Source organism: Scaptodrosophila lebanonensis, unplaced genomic scaffold (genome assembly GCF_003285725.1).
Source record: "Scaptodrosophila lebanonensis strain 11010-0011.00,11010-0021.00 unplaced genomic scaffold, SlebRS2 tig00000096-arrow-pilon, whole genome shotgun sequence".
NCBI classification, from domain to species: Eukaryota; Metazoa; Arthropoda; class Insecta; order Diptera; family Drosophilidae; genus Scaptodrosophila; species Scaptodrosophila lebanonensis.
Window position 1 is genome coordinate 502,074 of NW_022060567.1, and position 17,630 is coordinate 519,703.

The 17,630-nt window shown below is 44.3% G+C and overlaps 5 protein-coding genes across 8 annotated transcripts; 4 read left to right on the forward strand and 1 right to left on the reverse strand.

The window, feature by feature from the left end:
• The first annotated feature begins 43 nt into the window (after positions 1–43).
• Positions 44–717, forward strand: LOC115627664 (UDP-N-acetylglucosamine transferase subunit ALG14 homolog). The gene has a single exon (XM_030523406.1). It carries the CDS (start codon positions 44–46, stop codon positions 602–604), a length of 561 nt encoding a protein of 186 aa, XP_030379266.1. The 3' UTR covers positions 605–717.
• LOC115627506 lies at positions 707–3,587 on the reverse strand. 2 transcript variants are annotated; one of them, XM_030523200.1, is made up of 5 exons: positions 3,316–3,587; positions 3,099–3,234; positions 2,902–3,039; positions 2,343–2,834; positions 707–2,285 (listed from the first exon to the last, which is right to left on the reverse strand). In XM_030523200.1, the coding sequence occupies exons 2-5, from the start codon at positions 3,216–3,218 to the stop codon at positions 810–812; spliced, it is 2,226 nt and encodes a 741-aa protein (XP_030379060.1). In that variant the 5' UTR covers positions 3,219–3,234; positions 3,316–3,587; the 3' UTR covers positions 707–809. The 2 variants fall into 2 exon arrangements, with proteins under 2 accessions (XP_030379060.1, XP_030379059.1); XM_030523199.1 differs by having other exon boundaries at positions 3,099–3,255.
• A 192-nt stretch (positions 3,588–3,779) lies between these two features.
• On the forward strand, positions 3,780–4,927 carry LOC115627620. 2 transcript variants are annotated; one of them, XM_030523353.1, is made up of 3 exons: positions 3,780–3,947; positions 4,085–4,191; positions 4,286–4,927. In XM_030523353.1, exons 1-3 carry the CDS (start codon positions 3,898–3,900, stop codon positions 4,837–4,839), a joined length of 711 nt encoding a protein of 236 aa, XP_030379213.1. In that variant the 5' UTR covers positions 3,780–3,897; the 3' UTR covers positions 4,840–4,927. The 2 variants fall into 2 exon arrangements, with proteins under 2 accessions (XP_030379213.1, XP_030379212.1); XM_030523352.1 differs by having other exon boundaries at positions 3,780–4,191.
• A 6,447-nt stretch (positions 4,928–11,374) lies between these two features.
• Positions 11,375–12,538, forward strand: LOC115627633 (uncharacterized histidine-rich protein DDB_G0274557-like). The gene is made up of 3 exons (XM_030523369.1): positions 11,375–12,067; positions 12,133–12,328; positions 12,395–12,538. The coding sequence occupies exons 1-2, from the start codon at positions 11,756–11,758 to the stop codon at positions 12,295–12,297; spliced, it is 477 nt and encodes a 158-aa protein (XP_030379229.1). The 5' UTR covers positions 11,375–11,755; the 3' UTR covers positions 12,298–12,328; positions 12,395–12,538.
• A 313-nt stretch (positions 12,539–12,851) lies between these two features.
• Positions 12,852–17,518, forward strand: LOC115627461 (arginine/serine-rich coiled-coil protein 2). 2 transcript variants are annotated; one of them, XM_030523132.1, is made up of 4 exons: positions 12,852–12,957; positions 13,328–13,780; positions 15,765–15,869; positions 15,946–17,518. In XM_030523132.1, exons 1-4 carry the CDS (start codon positions 12,895–12,897, stop codon positions 17,182–17,184), a joined length of 1,860 nt encoding a protein of 619 aa, XP_030378992.1. In that variant the 5' UTR covers positions 12,852–12,894; the 3' UTR covers positions 17,185–17,518. The 2 variants fall into 2 exon arrangements, with proteins under 2 accessions (XP_030378992.1, XP_030378993.1); XM_030523133.1 differs by lacking the exons at positions 12,852–12,957; positions 13,328–13,780 and adding an exon at positions 13,813–15,382.
• Positions 17,519–17,630: the final 112 nt, after the last annotated feature.

A 17,630-nucleotide genomic window follows, 5' to 3' on the forward strand; every position in this document is an offset into this window, starting at 1 on the left:
GATATTTGCAGGCTTGAACTAATAGTAGATGTAAGAAGTAGCAATGGATGCAGCAGGTCCCACTTATGTAGTGCTCGGCTCCGGCGGCCATACGGCCGAAATGTGCCGCATTAACGAGGCACTGCGACTGGCCAACCACAATGACGGTGCTTTTGCACAGGTACGATATATTGTGGCCCAAAGCGACACAACCTCGCAAAGCCAAATGTGCAAAGTCGTACCTTCTGCACAGGACAGGGACTTCATCCGTGTGCCACGGAGTCGTGAAGTGGGTCAGAGTTGGCTGAGCAGCATCTTCACCACCCTGTGGGCTCTGCTGTGGAGCTTCTGGCTGGTATGGCGCGACCGGCCACAACTGCTGCTCTGCAACGGACCCGGCACCTGTGTACCCTACTGTTACGTTGCATTCCTCCTGCGTCTGCTGGGCCGTTTACCCGCCACCACCAAAATTGTATTCGTCGAGAGCTACTGCCGCGTGAAGACACTCTCGTTAAGCGGGCGACTTCTTCTGCCACTTGCGGACATGTTTGTGGTGCAGTGGCCGGCTCTGGCGACGCGGTACGAGCACAAGAAAAATTTGCGTTATTTCGGACGCCTTCTATAAATATTTATAAGATTTAACACAGGGCTTGCAATTCCATATACAAGTATATTTGTACATGTACATATACCGATTACCCTTGTCCATTAATAATAAAAACAATAATTTAACAGTAACCTATCAAATTTTTACTTGTTACTTCTATGCTTAAAAAATAAACAATACAAAAAATATAAATTCCATAAGTTTCTTCAAATATATGTAACGCCTAACGGTAACGCCTGCGTCTTCTTCTGTTTGAACAGTTTCTAGCATGCAAGTCTACCTCGGAACCCGGCATCTCTTCACCACAGAATGGACACCGAATACGTATTTCCTCACTGCCACTTTGGGCAGAACCTGTACTTGAGGAGCTTAGGTTAGCTTCGGCTATTTCGGCATCGGTATAGCCATACTTCTGTAGTTCCTTGCGCACTGAGTTGCGTTTTGGGCGTCCCTTAGCTACGTTTGTCCCTTTTTTAGCCTTTGGTTTTACTGAAGGTGGTGGAATTCTTATAGTAATACTACAGCCCTCAAGATGATTCTCGAAATCTGAGCGCTTCATGCTTTCAAAGCAAATCGGACACGAGGTAATATCGTTAGCCGCGTCGTGCTGATAACGTGAGCCGCTGGGCACGACATCGTTATCCCGCTGAAACTCCTCCATCAGTGTGTCCCTCCCGAAAATGTCATTTATGACCGACTGATCGGCAAGCTCGGAGGCGGCAGAAAGGTTGGCATCTGTTTCCGCTTCGGCATCGGCATCATCGTCGAACTCGTCGTCTATCATGAAAATATCTTCGTCACTATAGAGTAGCCGCTCATCCTCCATTACCTCGCGCTTAATAATCATGGTGCGTTCCTGGCTGGTCATTTTTTGGCGTCCAGGCGGATCTGACGGCTCATTTTCACCGTCGCTTTCACTGTCTGATATACAAATAGTTGGCACCTTGACATCTCGGACCAGCACATCATCATCGTACGATTCCCAAACAGGAATTGCGTCATCCTGGGTAAGGCGACGGCGCTTTCGTGCGGCCTCCGTATCCCCATGATCTTTGTCAGCCTTGGCTTTCTCATTACCAAATCGCTTGGACCACACTTCGCGCATGTGGTCACGATCCACAGTATCCTGAAGTGGCTTTGGATCGCCATTGCTCAAGCTGTATCCTTGGCCAGTCATGCCTCTATTGGCTGCCTGCTCGGAAGCACCGCGCTCACCATCACTATTAAGGTCTCCGAATCCTATTACATTGCTTAAGTTGCCGGCAGCTACAGGCTTGACGTTGGCAAACGGATCATTGGACTGACCCGGATACGAAGTGGGCGGGAAAGCATTAGATATGGGCCCCGCCTTTGGTGGTTGATTAGGATTATTTGGTTTCTTGAAGCTCGCAGAGCCGCCATCATTCCCAAAGAACTTGCGTATGTCGGCGACATTGGAATTGACTTCTTTCTTTGTGGCATTTGGCTTCTTAGATTCTGCTTTAGAAGCAGGCTTTGGCTTTGAGGGCTCACTCATTTTGACGAAAGTCCCGCCACACTCGCGTTGGTGTTTCTCCCACCATTGATCACTGGGGCCTGGGGCTCGATTACAGGTGCGCTTCACCCAACCCTGGAAAGGATTGTGGTGCTGACAAATGCCATTGCAGCGCCATATGTGGGTTTTGTATACATTCACCTCGTCGTGAAAAGTATGATATACCTGTGGAGAGAGAAATTTTGCTTATCTGTCGTCAAACCTGAGCTGATTGTTACCCACCGTTATATTAGTGCCCGCTACCTTGTTAATGGTGTTCATGATACGCTTGAAGTTGGGCCCATGGCCGCCATTGCCTTCCTGAATGTTGAGAACAAAGCAGTATGCGTGGATCATTTCATGTAGAAGCGTCTCGACCAAATCTTTGCGTGGGCGCAGCTTTAAAAGGGGCGCACTAAGGCGAATGACAATATCCTTGATTAACCGGTTGCCACGCTGATAGCAAATGCCAGCACAGGAGTACATGCGCTTGCTCCACTCGACCCTAACGGCGCCCAGACGGTCCTGAAAGAATCTCTGATCGAAACGCACAAACATGGCGAAAACATCTGGAGTGGGGTCGACCAGTTCCCACTCAGGATGCACAAGGTTCTGCGTGTGATTAAGATAATCATCGTCAATGTGCGCCGTCATGCTGCTCTTGTCCTTGGTACTCGGAGCTGACATCTGTGGACGCGGTGACTTCGGCCGCGCTATGTCACCCAGCGCCTGTGTCTGTAAACGAGTAAGCGAAGGCAAATCGTAAGTTCACTATATAGGCACAGAAGCGTATAATACCAACGAGATTTACTACATCCTTTGGAGAGGATTCGACGAGATCACCATCACTTGAAGAGGGGTCGGCTTCTGCATTTAACTCCTTCTGTAGCCGTACTGCCAAATCATAATCAGACTCATGTGCTTTTGGTATGTCCTGTGACTAATGGAATTAATTTATAAAAATATAGATCAACAATCTGAAAGAACGTTGCTATTTACGCGTCGGACTTCATTTAATGCTGGCTGTTGCTTCTCATCCGCATCGCCCTCGCAGCTTTCGCCATTCAGCATACGCTGCAGTCTAAGAGCGAAAGCATAATCGTCTTCCTCGTTGGCCATTTTCCGCAAAGTTTCCCTCACGGAACGAGAAAAAAAACTGGAACTCTTTCAATTTTGCAAGAAATTCGCGCCCGACTTTGTTGTTGACGGAACTCACCTGATCGATCTAGTGTGCAAAAACGACGGATTGGCTTACAAGCTGCCACTCTTTTCTATATTGATACGCATACGCTGGCAAGGCTGGTTGCCTTGCATGAACAAGTTTTCAAACTGAACTGTCTTTGAATAAGTGTCCGCGCACGATTTTGTTTGCTCGTGAATTGTCGGCGTTGCAAATTATTGAATTTTTGCTTTTAGGGTAATTTTAGTGAATATATAATATTATTTTTCTTATTTCGTGTTGATTTTTCTGACGGCTTAGCGTGTCTGTTTCAGTTCAATACAAAATCAGTTTTTGCGTGTTCCAAGAAAATTAAAATTTTTTAAGTCTTGTGTGACATGGATGACAAAATAAAAAAATTGAGTGAAATGTTCTCGCAATGTGTTGTTGTAGACAACAGACAAAGCATTACGATTGACTTTCAAGAAGTCATGCGAAATTTACAAATAGTTGATAAAAACGGCTCTGGCGAACAAAACAGACCAAAAGAAATCGGCATGGATTTGGACTCACGCCAAGTCACTATTGAAAAGCAAGCGTCTGCTCTGGACTTAATCAAAGCTGGATCAGTGGATAGTGATGATATTGTTCGCCGCGAATTGCAGTTGGTGGCTTTACTCCCACCGGGAGTAAGTAACGGAAGCAGAGGCTTGCTCACTCAACAACGTACTTACGTTTTGGATATGCTGCGCGGCGGGCTTGACTCTAATAAAATTTCCGTAAAACTGCTAGAATGCCTGCCCTCATGTATTAACTTCCTCTTTAGAGGCGATCCTATAAATTGCACGATGGTGGAAGAAATCATGCGTTTCTCGAGTCTGAAAATGGCTGCAGAAACTACAACTGTCAACGAAAATAGTAGCGAAGTGAAAGGTTAGTGTATTTATAATTCGACTCAAATGGGAATCTTCCTAATCTTGTCTATCTTTCTCTTTTCATTATCGGCTTCACAACGTCATTCAAAAAGTGGCGCTAAAGTTACTCGCCCAAATGGTTCTGATGAAGCCGTGTCGTCTGATTGGGACTAAGCGCAAGAACAGCTACAATGTCTTCGATGGCTGTTCGTCTTCCAAATCTGCTAGAGTCACGGATCCGGTACCCAAATTCGTTGGTAGGTTTGATGGTGCAGCGCTAGCAGGATCTCTAAATATTCAGGATTTTAAGGCAGGCGGAAGCACTGGCCCTATCTCGTCACGTCTAAAGTATAAGCTAAACAAACCACCTGCTTGGCGCCCTCAGTTGCAGTTTAGCAGCAATCAAAAGGATATAACCGAGGGTAGAGAATGGTTGCGAGCTTGCGAGGCTCAGGGAAATCATTTTCAATTAAACGTGCAACGCTCTTTGTGCCCTTCCAATATGAACGGCCCACCGCATGGCTCTGTAAGCTATTTTCATCATGCCCAGGAATTTGCCTTATCCGGTACTCCGGAATTATTTCGCTTTGTTGCCAGACAGGCATCGGGTCCTGAAGCTAAAGTTACTGAACTGCCGTCAGAGCTATCCAAGCCGCAAAACGATTAAAGCATTAGCATGGCCTAGAACATGTCTCTAATTTATATTACAAGCTATCCTTAATATATTTAAATATATAGATTACTAGACATTGCCACACTTTGTATCTTATTCACATTTGACGTAAAGAAGAATTCAATTCGGAGTTATAAACTGCTAGAAATCAAAGCAAAGCTAAGTCTACATAATATGTACGTCAAACAATAGAACATTAATGATCTGAACATTTGTTTTTAAATACTAGAGGCTTTGAATACCTTAAAATACTCGTATCCACACGCATAATTAAATTCATTTATTTGAAAACATACCTGATACGAAAAAAATAAAAAATCTGGTTAAAAGAACACGTCCGGAATCAACTTATTTAAACTATTGCATTAACAGCAATGCTAAATCTTAGAAGTTATCTTCTGAATTACTTCGTATTCGTTATATTCTGCAGTTTTATCAGAATCAGTGCACGATGTCATATACAGCCGAGGGCATAAGTATTGTGACAAAATTTAACGCTATGTTTTGCGTTTTACTTTGGCGAATTGTACCGTTATACAAGTATGTTAGCGGTTCTTTTATCTTTCCAAAGCACATTGCATGTGAGCAATGTAAGTGTGTAAAGTATTTTTTTTTTTTTCAATTCCTTTATGCGTTTCTTTGAGTTTCGCGAGCTGATAAGAGCTGGACAAAAGTATTTTGACATTCTCTCTATTTAGTCTGTATTGATATGCTTTTGAGCTAAAGCTTAGCTTTGCGGCTGAAATTCATGAATAACTGATTGCAAGTGCTGATAAGAACCATTTTGGTTCAATGGTTTCAATGGTTTAAAAATGGGTAAAATAAAAGAATGAAGTGAATTTGTTAAAAATGATATGGTGGCGAAGTATAACTCAGGTATTTCCGTAAATAATGTCAGTAAATTATACAATATACAATTACAAAATATATATACATATACATACATATGTAAAAAAAAACCACACCACAAAAAACGCGGCACGTTGTGGCAGATCGCGTGAGCCAACAGAACAGAATGATCGTTTTATTCTGCGTCAGTTTAAGGATAATCCGTTAGAAACACCTAAGACTGTTGCAATGCAACTAACTAACTACACAAAAATTAATTATTATTAATTAGCGAAAAGACAGTACTCAGAAGTCTTAAAGAAGCTGATTATGGCACCTGTGTATGTTGCTAGAGCTATGTCCTTGACCATTAAAAAAGTTATAAACAAAATCGTATGGTAACTTCCTTTGCAAAATACTTTTGCCGTTGGCTGTAGAAGGTAAAGATCTTTCTAGAATATGTATCGTCAACCAGGCATCAGCTGATGCTTTAAATTGTAAAGGGTTATAACTTTGTTTGGAATAGATACACGAACACCAAAAGCTAAATGCAACAATAAATGCAGCTACTCTGGTTTCCATTAGTTACGATTACCAAGTATGTACATACATATGTATGCATATAGCGAGTTTTCGACTTTGAATCAAAATGGCGGCCACATTTTCTACTCTGCTTTCTACACATTCGTCCGCCATTGCCAATGCTACTGCTATCGTCTTTTGCTTGAGTCCCTTCTGTCTGTCGTCTATGCATATGAACATATGCATGTACAGGGTGCGCCATCTTTTATGTCGGTATGTAGATATTGAATAACTTTGTCATTACTGAACCGATTGACTTGAGTAGACCAGTGTTGAAAACCTCAGTTCAAGAAATTGTACAGAACCAAATTAAATAAAAATATCTCATACTTGAAAATCGGTTGTTTATTTTCAAGGATATTCAATGTTTGCATACCGACATAAAAGATGGCGCACCCTGTACATACATGTGTGTATGTATGTATGAATAAATATATATGTATGTACATACATATGTACATATATTCATCAGATATTTTTAGATGCGGCCATTGTGGCATCGCGCGGCTTTCACCCACACACAAACACACATACGAGTGGCGGGCACGATGTGGGCGCTTCGGACCAAATTTTTGCACGAAGATCCTCAGCGCAAGTTGCAATTAGCGGCTATTGAGCGGCGGCGACGCGTTTGGATCAGTTAACGGATAACCGGCGTGTGGCGCAGTCGAGCTTAGGTTAACAATTTTGCGAATTATGAAGTATTTGACAAAACGGCAGCGTAAGCGCAAAAAAAAGATGCAAATATATGGTCGTAGCGATTCGAACTATCACCGTGCGGCCTTAGATAGCGAAATAGAAGAGGATATGGATACAGAAACGGATACCGAGGAATTGGAGACGGAGACCGAGGCAGAAGTGGACAGCCCCGATAATAGTAACGAAGTGGAGCAAAATAGTTCGAGCAGTGTTGAAATTGAAGAAAATGATGTTGACAGTTCGACATTAGCGTCATCCTCGCTGTCTTCATCGTCCTTTTCATCTGTCGCTTTGGTGGCGGCAGTACTTTCGGCTCAACATGCCCCAGAACAGTTAAGCGAAGAGCTAGACTATTCCCATGATACATCGACGTCGGCACAGCCACAACTTATACAAAGAATACATGAAGCGGTAATTAAGACGATGACAACAACAACAGCATCAACGCTAGCTACAGGCAACAATTTAAGGCAACAGCTTCAGCCTCAGCCACAGCCGCAGCAACAACAACAGCAACATCTGACAAATTTTGGTAAGTGGTTCTTTTTTGTCTTTAAATACATATAAATATGTACATAAGTATATATTTTATCCGTTTTTTTTTCTGTAAATGTAATGTATGTATTTACCATCTACACAAAAATAAATAAAGAATTTACTCATACAATTGCAATGCATGGCACTAAATGCAGCGACAGACCGTCTATAGGCTCAATTTTCATTGGAAGACGACTACTTTTCAATTCATAAACAAACAAAATCAAGTAAATTTGCAAACAACTCCAATAATAACAAGCAATTGAAACTATACATTTATCTTGAACTGAGCGCGCGCCTAACAAAGAGAGTCGGATGAGCTGCCGTGATGGTGCAACAAGAGAGAGAGAAAGAGATGGACTGTTAATGAGTGGCGATGCGTGTATGTGTAGCGCCGCTTTGTGGGCTACAATGGCGGCTAGAATTCCGTTATTCTGCGAAATTTTTTTCTGCTGTCTACGTTTGCTGTTGTTGTGCAGCGGCGAGTCAGCTTGTCTTCTGTTTACAATTACAGGGTACTTCAGGTGTTTTCTAGATATGTATGTACATATGTATGTATGTATGTATAAATTCTTGCTCATATTGCAGCTTTGAGTGAAATTTACAATTGGAATTAAATACAAATGCATTTTGTATGCGTTATACATATGGACATTACTAAAAATAATAACGATCTTCAAGAAGCTAATACTACATTGCTTCTTGCTGTTAAAGATTAAATTTTGATTAAACTAAATCTAAGTTGGAATAACTAGAAGGTAGAACAAGGAATAATTGGCATTTATTTCATCATTAATTAATTTCAATGCACTTAAACGCAAAATTATATAAAAAGTAACTGAAGTTTTGGAATATAAAACTTTTTTTTTTATTATTATACATACATACATATGTATGTACATATGTATATATTTAGGTGTACTCTAAGAACTTTAATAGAATATGTAGAAAATTGTTTGTAGTTTCGTTGTCTTATGAAATTGGAACATTTTTAAAATTAATTACCTAATAATTGAGAATCGTGGCGTAAGTGTCCGTGCGCTTTAAAGCAGTGTAACGAAACGCCTTCCATTTATGTCAGCCATGGGCACGTAGTGGCTCTTTGGGCTCCTAGGGCTTATTCCGTTATGTTTTGGTAAGTGGCGCCAGCAAAAGATCGATCGCGAGCGAACTTACAAAACCAAAATACATGTACTTGTCGCCAGCCAGACGCACAACCAGATTGATGTCGTTCCTCGATTTTCAGTAGCATTTACTCAGAACTCTAGGGTTCTCGACTAGAAATTTTGTGCCCACCGCTGATTTATACCAATGATATGCGTGCTGTACATACATACATATATAACAGCTGGCATGTTTGTACATACATATACATATATGTATGTATGTATGTACATAGATATTGGGGAAATCTGAAAACAGAAGTTAAATCGAAACAGTCGTTGGGGATTACTAATCGCCAGCTTGCATCTGCTTTCAGGCGCGCTTTCACCTCCCTCTCTTTCTTTCTCAATCTATCTCTATCTCTCTTAAGCTGAACTGCTCTGAAAACAGCAGACACTAAAACAGCAGCACCCCCTCCCCAACCCACCCATCATACAGCACAGCAGTTGCAACTAAGTATATTATGTAATCTAAAATAATGCAATATATGACGCATCCCATAGATAAACGCCGTCGCAATGCCTTCCAAGAGCAAGAGCTTGAGCGCAGGAGCGAGCAGTCGCCGGCTCCGGGCCATTACTGCAGCAACCACAGCAGCAGCAGTAGTAGCGGTGGCGGCGGCAACAGCAACGGCAGCAGCTGCAGCAGATCAGCGGGCACGGCACCAGTAAACGATCGCGAAGCCGATGGCAGTAGCTACCATCGCCGGTACGAGCCACTGACCCTGGGCAACTTTATGGACCTGGAGCGCTTGGATCAGCAACGTAATCGCATGACTGCCGTCATCACCTATGCTGGCGCCTGCCGCGCCAGAAACGAGAGCGAGGAGCGTTCGCGCAGCTGCTCCCATCAGCGAAATGGCAGCAATACCTTTACGACTACCCACTGGCCCATCATACGCAGTCATGGCCATGGCAGAGCCTCAACAGCTGCCGCTGCTGCTGGCTCCGTCAGTGGCAGCTCGAGCGGCAGCAGCTTGTCGAAGCATGCGATCAATGCGATCGAGCAGCAGGTGCCGAGGCCAGTAGCTGGCATTGAGTTTGTGCGCCGGTTTGCCGTTGCTGCCGGCAATCTGAGTCGTCAGGAGTTGGCCGCCTTTGGTCCGTTGATAGGCATGCACTGCCCCGTCAGCTTTCCGCCGCCCGAGTTCTGGCAAAATCCTTACCAGCTCAGCTTTATCGATAACGGCAGCGAGGTTAGTGTGCTCGACAAAAACAACAACAAGCTGAGCGAAGCGTTCGGCCGCAAAAACAAACACAACATAAAGCCCATTGGCTATGAGACCAGAGGCGCTAAAAGCGCTGGAGGATCGACCAACAATGCCCCCGCCGCCAGCAGCAGCAGCAACGTCGGAAGCTCCAGCAACAGTAGCCCAAACATCTCTAACAAATCAATAAACATAACGAGCTCGAGCAGTCGTGCCATTCAAAACGTGCATGCTACTGGCCTAGACGCTGACAGATCCTCAAGTTACAGTTACTTTGCAGGTCCACATCTGAAGCTGAATACGATTCTATCCCGCGACACGGAGCGCGAAAAAACTGACCATGTCTCCTATCATTTGCGCGACATTGTTAATCATGATAACAATCTGAATGGCAGACCCGAAGATACCAAGAATTGGTCCAGCAAGAGTGTGGGCCATCATGTAATCAGAGCACTGGAGAATGTCATCAAAGACCCCACTAGCTACGACGCCAGCGTCAGCCCAGCCACCAACGAGGGCTTAAGCCGTTGCCCTTCGGGCACCGTGCTGCCACATTGCAGCACCATTTCCTCTGGCCTTAGCCGTGCCACTTGGCAGCCCACACCGTTATCGTACTCCGATCAGGGCCCAAACAGCATTGTGGAGAGCATCAAGTGCATCTGGAAGCGCAACAGCAGCGACAATAATGACAACGGCGAGGAATGTAGCATTGGTACCAGCAAAAAGGACGAAGGCAAACAGGAGACACCCAAGAGTCTGGGCTGCGATCCATATCAAGCAGAAGCAACTGACAATGCTTCCTACTTTCTCGCTGGCCTCACCGACAATCCTTGGGCCGACGATTTGGACCTGACACAGTCCGCGCCAACCAACAGAAATTTAAATTACATCTGGCAGACGCAAGAGCCTCCGCGGCCCAGTAATCCATTTCCATCGCATGTGGGGCCAAGTACAGCAGCCGAACCGCAGCGCCTGACCAACACCTTCAGCAACAACCTTAGCACCAATGCCAGCACCAGCAACAACTTTACTGCTAACAGTAGCAGCAACAGCAGCAGCGGCAATAATTTAAGCACATCTAGCACTAGCAAGAGCAACCAAGCTATGCCAATATATCAGCAGCCAGCCAGTAGTCGTAGCACAAATCTGACGACTCCTGCACAACAATATGCCCAAAATGTGACTACATCCTCGTATAACAGCAGCGGCAACAACACTGCGATGGCTAACTTTAACAGCAGCCTTGCCTACAACAACCTCATCACGTACAACAATGCGGGGGTTAGAGTTGGTAGTCCAATGATGATTAGTAATCGCTATAGCAATCCAACCAACCTGTGTAGCCAACATCAGCACCAGCAACAGCAGTATGGCTGTAATTACCAACAACAGCGACAGCACCAACATCAGCATCAACATTTTCAACAGCAACAGCGTCATTTGCAGAAGCAGCAACATCAGTACCAGCATCAGCAGCAACATTTGCAGTTCCAACAACAGCAACACCACCTCCAGCATCATCAGATTCAGCAACGACAACAAAATCGGTACCAGACCGCAGTTTATAATCCGTCAGATTATTATCAAGGATATTACAATTCCATCAATGCTACCACCAGCAGCCGTAGCAACAGCTTCAGCTCCAACAACAACCTGAATAGCAATCGCAACACTCAAGGATATGGCAGATATATCGCTCACAACAACGCTGGCTCGTGTTCCAGCAACAACTTTAACAATTGGTCCACTGAGCTCGCCAGTAGCAGCAACACCAACACCAACACTAGCACCAGCAGTAATAGCAGTAATAGCAACATTAACAATGCCACTGGCATTTGCAACATTGAACCGTTTCCATTGAACCTGGCGCCAGAACATTTGCTGGCTGCTCAAATGTATGCCATACATGGTGAGCGCTTCTTTGACATGCCCATGGGTCAGATTTACAAGCGTACTCTCAATGAACCGTCTACAGGAGGAACAACATCAGCCACGGCTACGGCCGCAGCAGCCGCATCCGCATCCGTTTCTAAAACAGCAACAGTTACATCCGCCGTCCAAGCTGCATCAGCTGCAGCCCAATCTCGGTCCATTGCAATGCGTCCATCGCCCTCCATCCCAACAACCTCCATGTATCGTCCAGGCAATCACAATCAAACAAATTGGCATGGACACCACTATCATCACCACCATCACCATCATCAGGTGAGTGTTAGTTCGGATAAGGCCAAGGCTAAAATTTCTCTGCATTGGCATGCATTTGTTTACAGTATAATCAGCCGCAGTTGCATCATCATCATCAGCAGTCACTGCCTTATCAGCAGACGGCGCCGCAAGCTGAGCCGCCGGCAGTACTGCGTCCGGCGTTTAATATAAACAAAGCCAACTTTCCGCCGCTACCGGCGCCAAATCAAAAGCGAAGCTCGAAAGATTAAGTTGCTTACAAACAGGAGAATGGGGTTAAGTGTAAGTCTGGGAATATGATCTATTATAAACAGATGCGTTTATTTAATTCGATTCATTTATTGGCAGCCCATTTCTGGACTTTCGTCGACGCTTAGCGAACAGGAGAAGTATGCACACAAAACTCGTACTGCACATATTCGAATTGCCAATATATAGTACATACATATCCACATATTAGCCCACACATGCATACATACATATGTATATGCACTCGAGATGGTAAACAGAACTTAGAGCTTAGGTTACATGTTATTTATTTACTTGTACCATGTTTATCGCTTTTTTAAGTTGCTGTGTTGTTTTCCTTTTTCTTTTTTTTTTTTAAATAAAATTGCACTATTTGCCAAGAATAACGGCTCCTTTTAATCTGTGTATTTCAATTGCGGGCTTAGTGCGCAACCAGTGCTGAAAAACATCCCAACACAATCTAAACTCTGGCAGCGCTTTTCCGCAGTAGCGTTGCTAAGAAATATTAATGCTTGTTTCTCGATAGGCCGATATTTTTATTTGGTAGAAGTATTGATTTAATAAAGCTACGTATATTTTTTTTTTGCGAATCGCGAGCAATGGAGGCGCTGGTCAATTACAGCAGTGAAGATGAGCAGGAGGACGCGGGCTACGAAATACGGGTAAATATGCAAAATGCGTTTGCAACAATTTTGTACGTCAGCCCCAAAAATGCATTTTGTGTACACACAATTTTGCCGTGCGTGCATACGGATGTACATATGTACATACATTCTGTAAATATGTATGGATGTATGAAGACACACTGTATGTGCACATGTCCTTTTTACATTTACATTTATAGATGGCTGTGGCTGTGTGCATGTCACCAAAACACCAGAACTCATACAGAAAGACTGACAAACCGACACACACATACACAGACACACACACACACACTCATCAATGTATTATTGCTTTAGAGTGTTATCTTAGTGCTTTAGTAAAATAATATGAATTTGCTGTTTCTGAATAGTTGCAAAATTCCCCTAGGCACCAACACAAACAAAGCTGCAGCATGGCAGTGGCCACTCCACAGCATCGGCAGGCGGCAAGCGCAGCACCCGATCTCGTTCCCGTACCCGTTCTCGATCCCGTACACCACCAGTGCTCTCTGAGCGTAGACTAAAACAGCATAAGGCCAAAAAGAGTAATGATCGTCACACACGTCGCTCGCGCCGCCGCTCCAACAGCAGCGCTAGTAGCGTCAGCAGTGGCAGTGCCGGCGGCAACGGCGTCCGGCTTAAAAAGGCCAGCAAACATAAGACGCAATCGGAGCCGATGGTACCGCACACACCACCCCTGCCGTCTTCGGTTGTTCGTCACTCGACTGCGTCTAACAACAATTCGGGCTCCGCCTCTAGGAAGAGCGCCGACCGCTATGATAGCCGGAGCAGTCAGCATCAGAACCAGAATCATCACAGCAGCAGTCGCCACAACGATGAGGTAAACATTTGTGTTGTGTTCGTCACAAGCACAGAAATGTCTAAATACTTGATTTCTATTATTATTATTATTATAGTTATTATAATTATTGATGTGCTGTTGTACACTTGTACATAACACTTTTAGTATTTCTCCTCTCCTATTTTAATTTTCTTTGCCATATTGCGCTTCTTACATGCATGATTGTGTGGGCGTGTGTGTGTGTGTGGGTGGGTAGGTGTGTGTGCGGCGCAGTTTCGTTAGCCCAGTGGCAACATAAGCGACACTTCTAGCGTCCGCCTTTCGACTGCCCATTTTTAATATATATATGTACATACATACTTGTATACTATGTATAAACATGCATTCATATACATACACGTGTGTATGTGTATGGCAGAAGTATGTATGTACATACATTTGTCCGTCTGTCTTCAAATGCATGGCCTCGTCGCTTGCAGTTGGCCATCATGCTCAGTAGCTCACGGGTAGTCGGCCATGAGTATATGATGCTTGCCTCGTCCCTGGCATATTGCTGAGACAACCCGTCCCCCTCATATTGTGTGCTTCGGCAACTGCCAGACAATGCTAATATTTTCATGTAACGCCCATGCCGATGGATTCGAGACTGTTGTGCATTTTTTCAATATAAGTACATATGTATATGTATTCTTTTTAACCATTAGCCCTTAAAGAGTCTTTCAATGGGCGTGCGTCAACTTAGAAATTGAAATAAAAATAGATTGTGACTTTTGTTCCCTCTAAAATTCTGTAAACACGCCTATTTATTCCATTTCAATTTAAAGAAATGTTCTGTGTAGCTATTTTGATCGTAATTGGTTTTAATAATTGCTCTGCCAACTATTTAGGTCCAATAAAATTAGAAGAAATCTCTAATTCTCTAATAACATGCCTGCACTCTCGCGAGTGCTTGTAAGTTGACGCACGATAGTTGAAAGGGTTTTTAATTTAAAGTTAACTCTTTATAAACAACTTTATATTTATATGACTAAAATATACCATTTTATTATTGTTATTATTATGTAAACAAACAAAAAACGTACCATCTACCAAACCAAAATCGAACCAAATCAATCAAACAAGCCACACACAAAAGTCTCGAAGCGAACGCTCTGTGCCAAACCGTAACTGCAACTTGACCAACACGTCTACTGTTAACTCGAGCGATCAGCTTAGAATTCCTAAAACAAAACAGCCCTATTGATTCCTAATCATCGCAGTTGCAAACAATAAGTGTTGCATTCCTAATTCAACCTACAAAGCTGCATTGCATCTACAAATTTCGACTCAGACAACAGTTCTTTCAAATCCAGTCGTACTACGAAGGAATTGTCGCCTTTCATAGGCAATGCCAATTGACCGGACTGTACTGAACAACAGCATGAAATATTTGAAATTATAGACCGCAGACATCGTACCTTACATCCTACGAAACGCTACAGAGTAGTCAAAAACAAAAAAAAAAACAATTATTTAATAAACCCCAAGACGCTGACCTTGTGTGTGGGTTTGTGTGCGTGTGTGTAAAATTCCTTTAACTCCTTTACACACTCTGACCGCATGGTTGGGACAAAGCGAGAAAGAAGAGCGCGACGCACGAATGTGAGTATTGCAACAATAATAATAATACAAAAAAAAAAAAAACAAAAACCTAGCATAAACTAATCTGTACTACTAAATATAAATGTTCAATATTCAGTCACTATGCATATGCGAACTAAACATCTCTTGCAGCGGACTTATGAACTGAACCACGTATGCTTTGTAGGTTTAGGCAATTAAATGAAAGCAAAAGACGCGCACAGGTAAACCCCCGGCGGCGGCCACAATAGAATGAAACCGATCAGCAGTGTCCGAGACTTGATTTGTTTTGGTTCCATATAACGATTTATTTAATGTTATTATTTCATGCTCTTCAATGTGATGTGTGCCAGTCAGGGGCATTAACGTTTCATGTTCGATTGCCTCCCTTTTTTCTTTTTAGGATGCTGGACGTGGTCGCAAACAGCGCGAATCCGGACGCGAGGACCGCGAAAGAGAGCGTGAAAGAGAAAAACGCGATGGAGACAAGAACAGGGACTATAGCAAGGTAAGGCCAGAATCTCTCATTAAAACAACCTATATCTTACTGTTATTGATAATCCATTTTATAACTCGACTTGCAGAGTGATCGCCATCACCGTACCAAAGAGAGCAGCGACTACAAGCGCGAACGCGAGGAGCGCGAAGAACGTAAACACGGCCACAGCCACAGCAGCTCCAAAGCTCCTCCGCGTCATCATAAGGATAAGGACAGTGGCGGCAGCAACAGCCACACACGTTACAGCGATACTTCATCGCATGCACGCCCATCACATAGCTCGTACAAATCTCAGTCATCGCATCATGGCCACCATCGTCGTCGCTCCTACGAGGAGCAGCGGAGCTACGAACGTCGTCGTCGACAATCGCGTTCGCCGCGCTCACACTCCCGCACGCCAACTGGCACGCCGCCCAGCCGTAACCGACATTCGGCGACTCATCAGCGTAACTATCGCAGACGTGATTCCCGCGATTCCAGCAGCCGCTCCAGATCGCCGTCCGAACGCCAGCATAAGTCCACATCCGCATCTTTCCAATCGGCCAGCAATGCCGACAACTTGCCCCGCCCTGCTTTGCTAAGCAAGCCAGCCCCATCTTTGTCGGTGGCATCTGCAGCAGATGGCTTGATCGCCACCACAGCTATGGCCACAGCCGTAGCGGCTGGTAGTGTCGGCAATGGCGGCGGTGGCGGCGGCTTGTTGCCCACTCCCAATTTTGCACCAAAAATACCCTCGCTAATGTCTCTGGAATTGACCGACATGATGGTTGGCAGATGCAAACAGCCCGCAGCGCCGAATGTAGGATTGGGCGGTGGTGTCGCCACTTTGGGCGTGAACATCGGCGCCACCAACCCCACAAATGTGTCCATACAATTACCCAGCTACTACAATCCGGGTATTATAAATGTCAATCGTTACGCCGAGCAACAGCAGAAACGCAAATTGCTTTGGGGGTCGAAGAAAACCGATGATTCGGCCAACAAGTGGAACCATGCCCACTTCTCACAGGACTCGGATGGCAAGGTGGCCTCTAAGTTCATGCGACTGATGGGCATAAAGAATGCCGGCAGCAATAATACCAATAATAGCACCAGTGCCAGCAATGAAACTGAAGTACCTGCAGCCACAGATAAAATCGAATCTAGCGTCAGTGGCGGTGGTGCCGGCGGAAGCGGCGGCAGCAATGGGAGCGTGCCAGCCGACGTAAAGCTGCGCGAGCGCATGTTCTCCACCATGGAGCAGCAGTATGAGGTTGCTCGTGCGGCTACTCACACTATGCGTGGAGTGGGCCTGGGATTTGGCACGCAGCCGCGTACCTTCTGAGACAGGCAGGTCACACGAGCAATGCGATCAGATGCATCACCCGAAGAAAGGAAACCACCTTCAACGCGAAACAGATTCACTGAAAACACAGACGCTAAGGAGGGAGATGAAACAGATGACGTAGATGGAAGTTGTATGTAAATAGGCTGATTGGGCGTTCTCGACACGCTAAGTTTGCAGTTTCAGGAAACAGAACCTATAGTCACTTTAAGCTGTTGTTGTGTGCTAAACACACAAACACGAACTACACAATGTGTAATAATAGGTTTTTAATAGTTCTACATATGCTTCAATTTAATTTTTGATTTGAAATAAACTTAACAAATCAATGTTACCACATGACGTTGTTCCAAGCATGTAATAAACAGTAAAATTTTTGAACAGTAAATGCTTAACTGTTTTATTGAAGCGCTGCCATCTTGTTAAAATATACGCGGTGGTGGCAG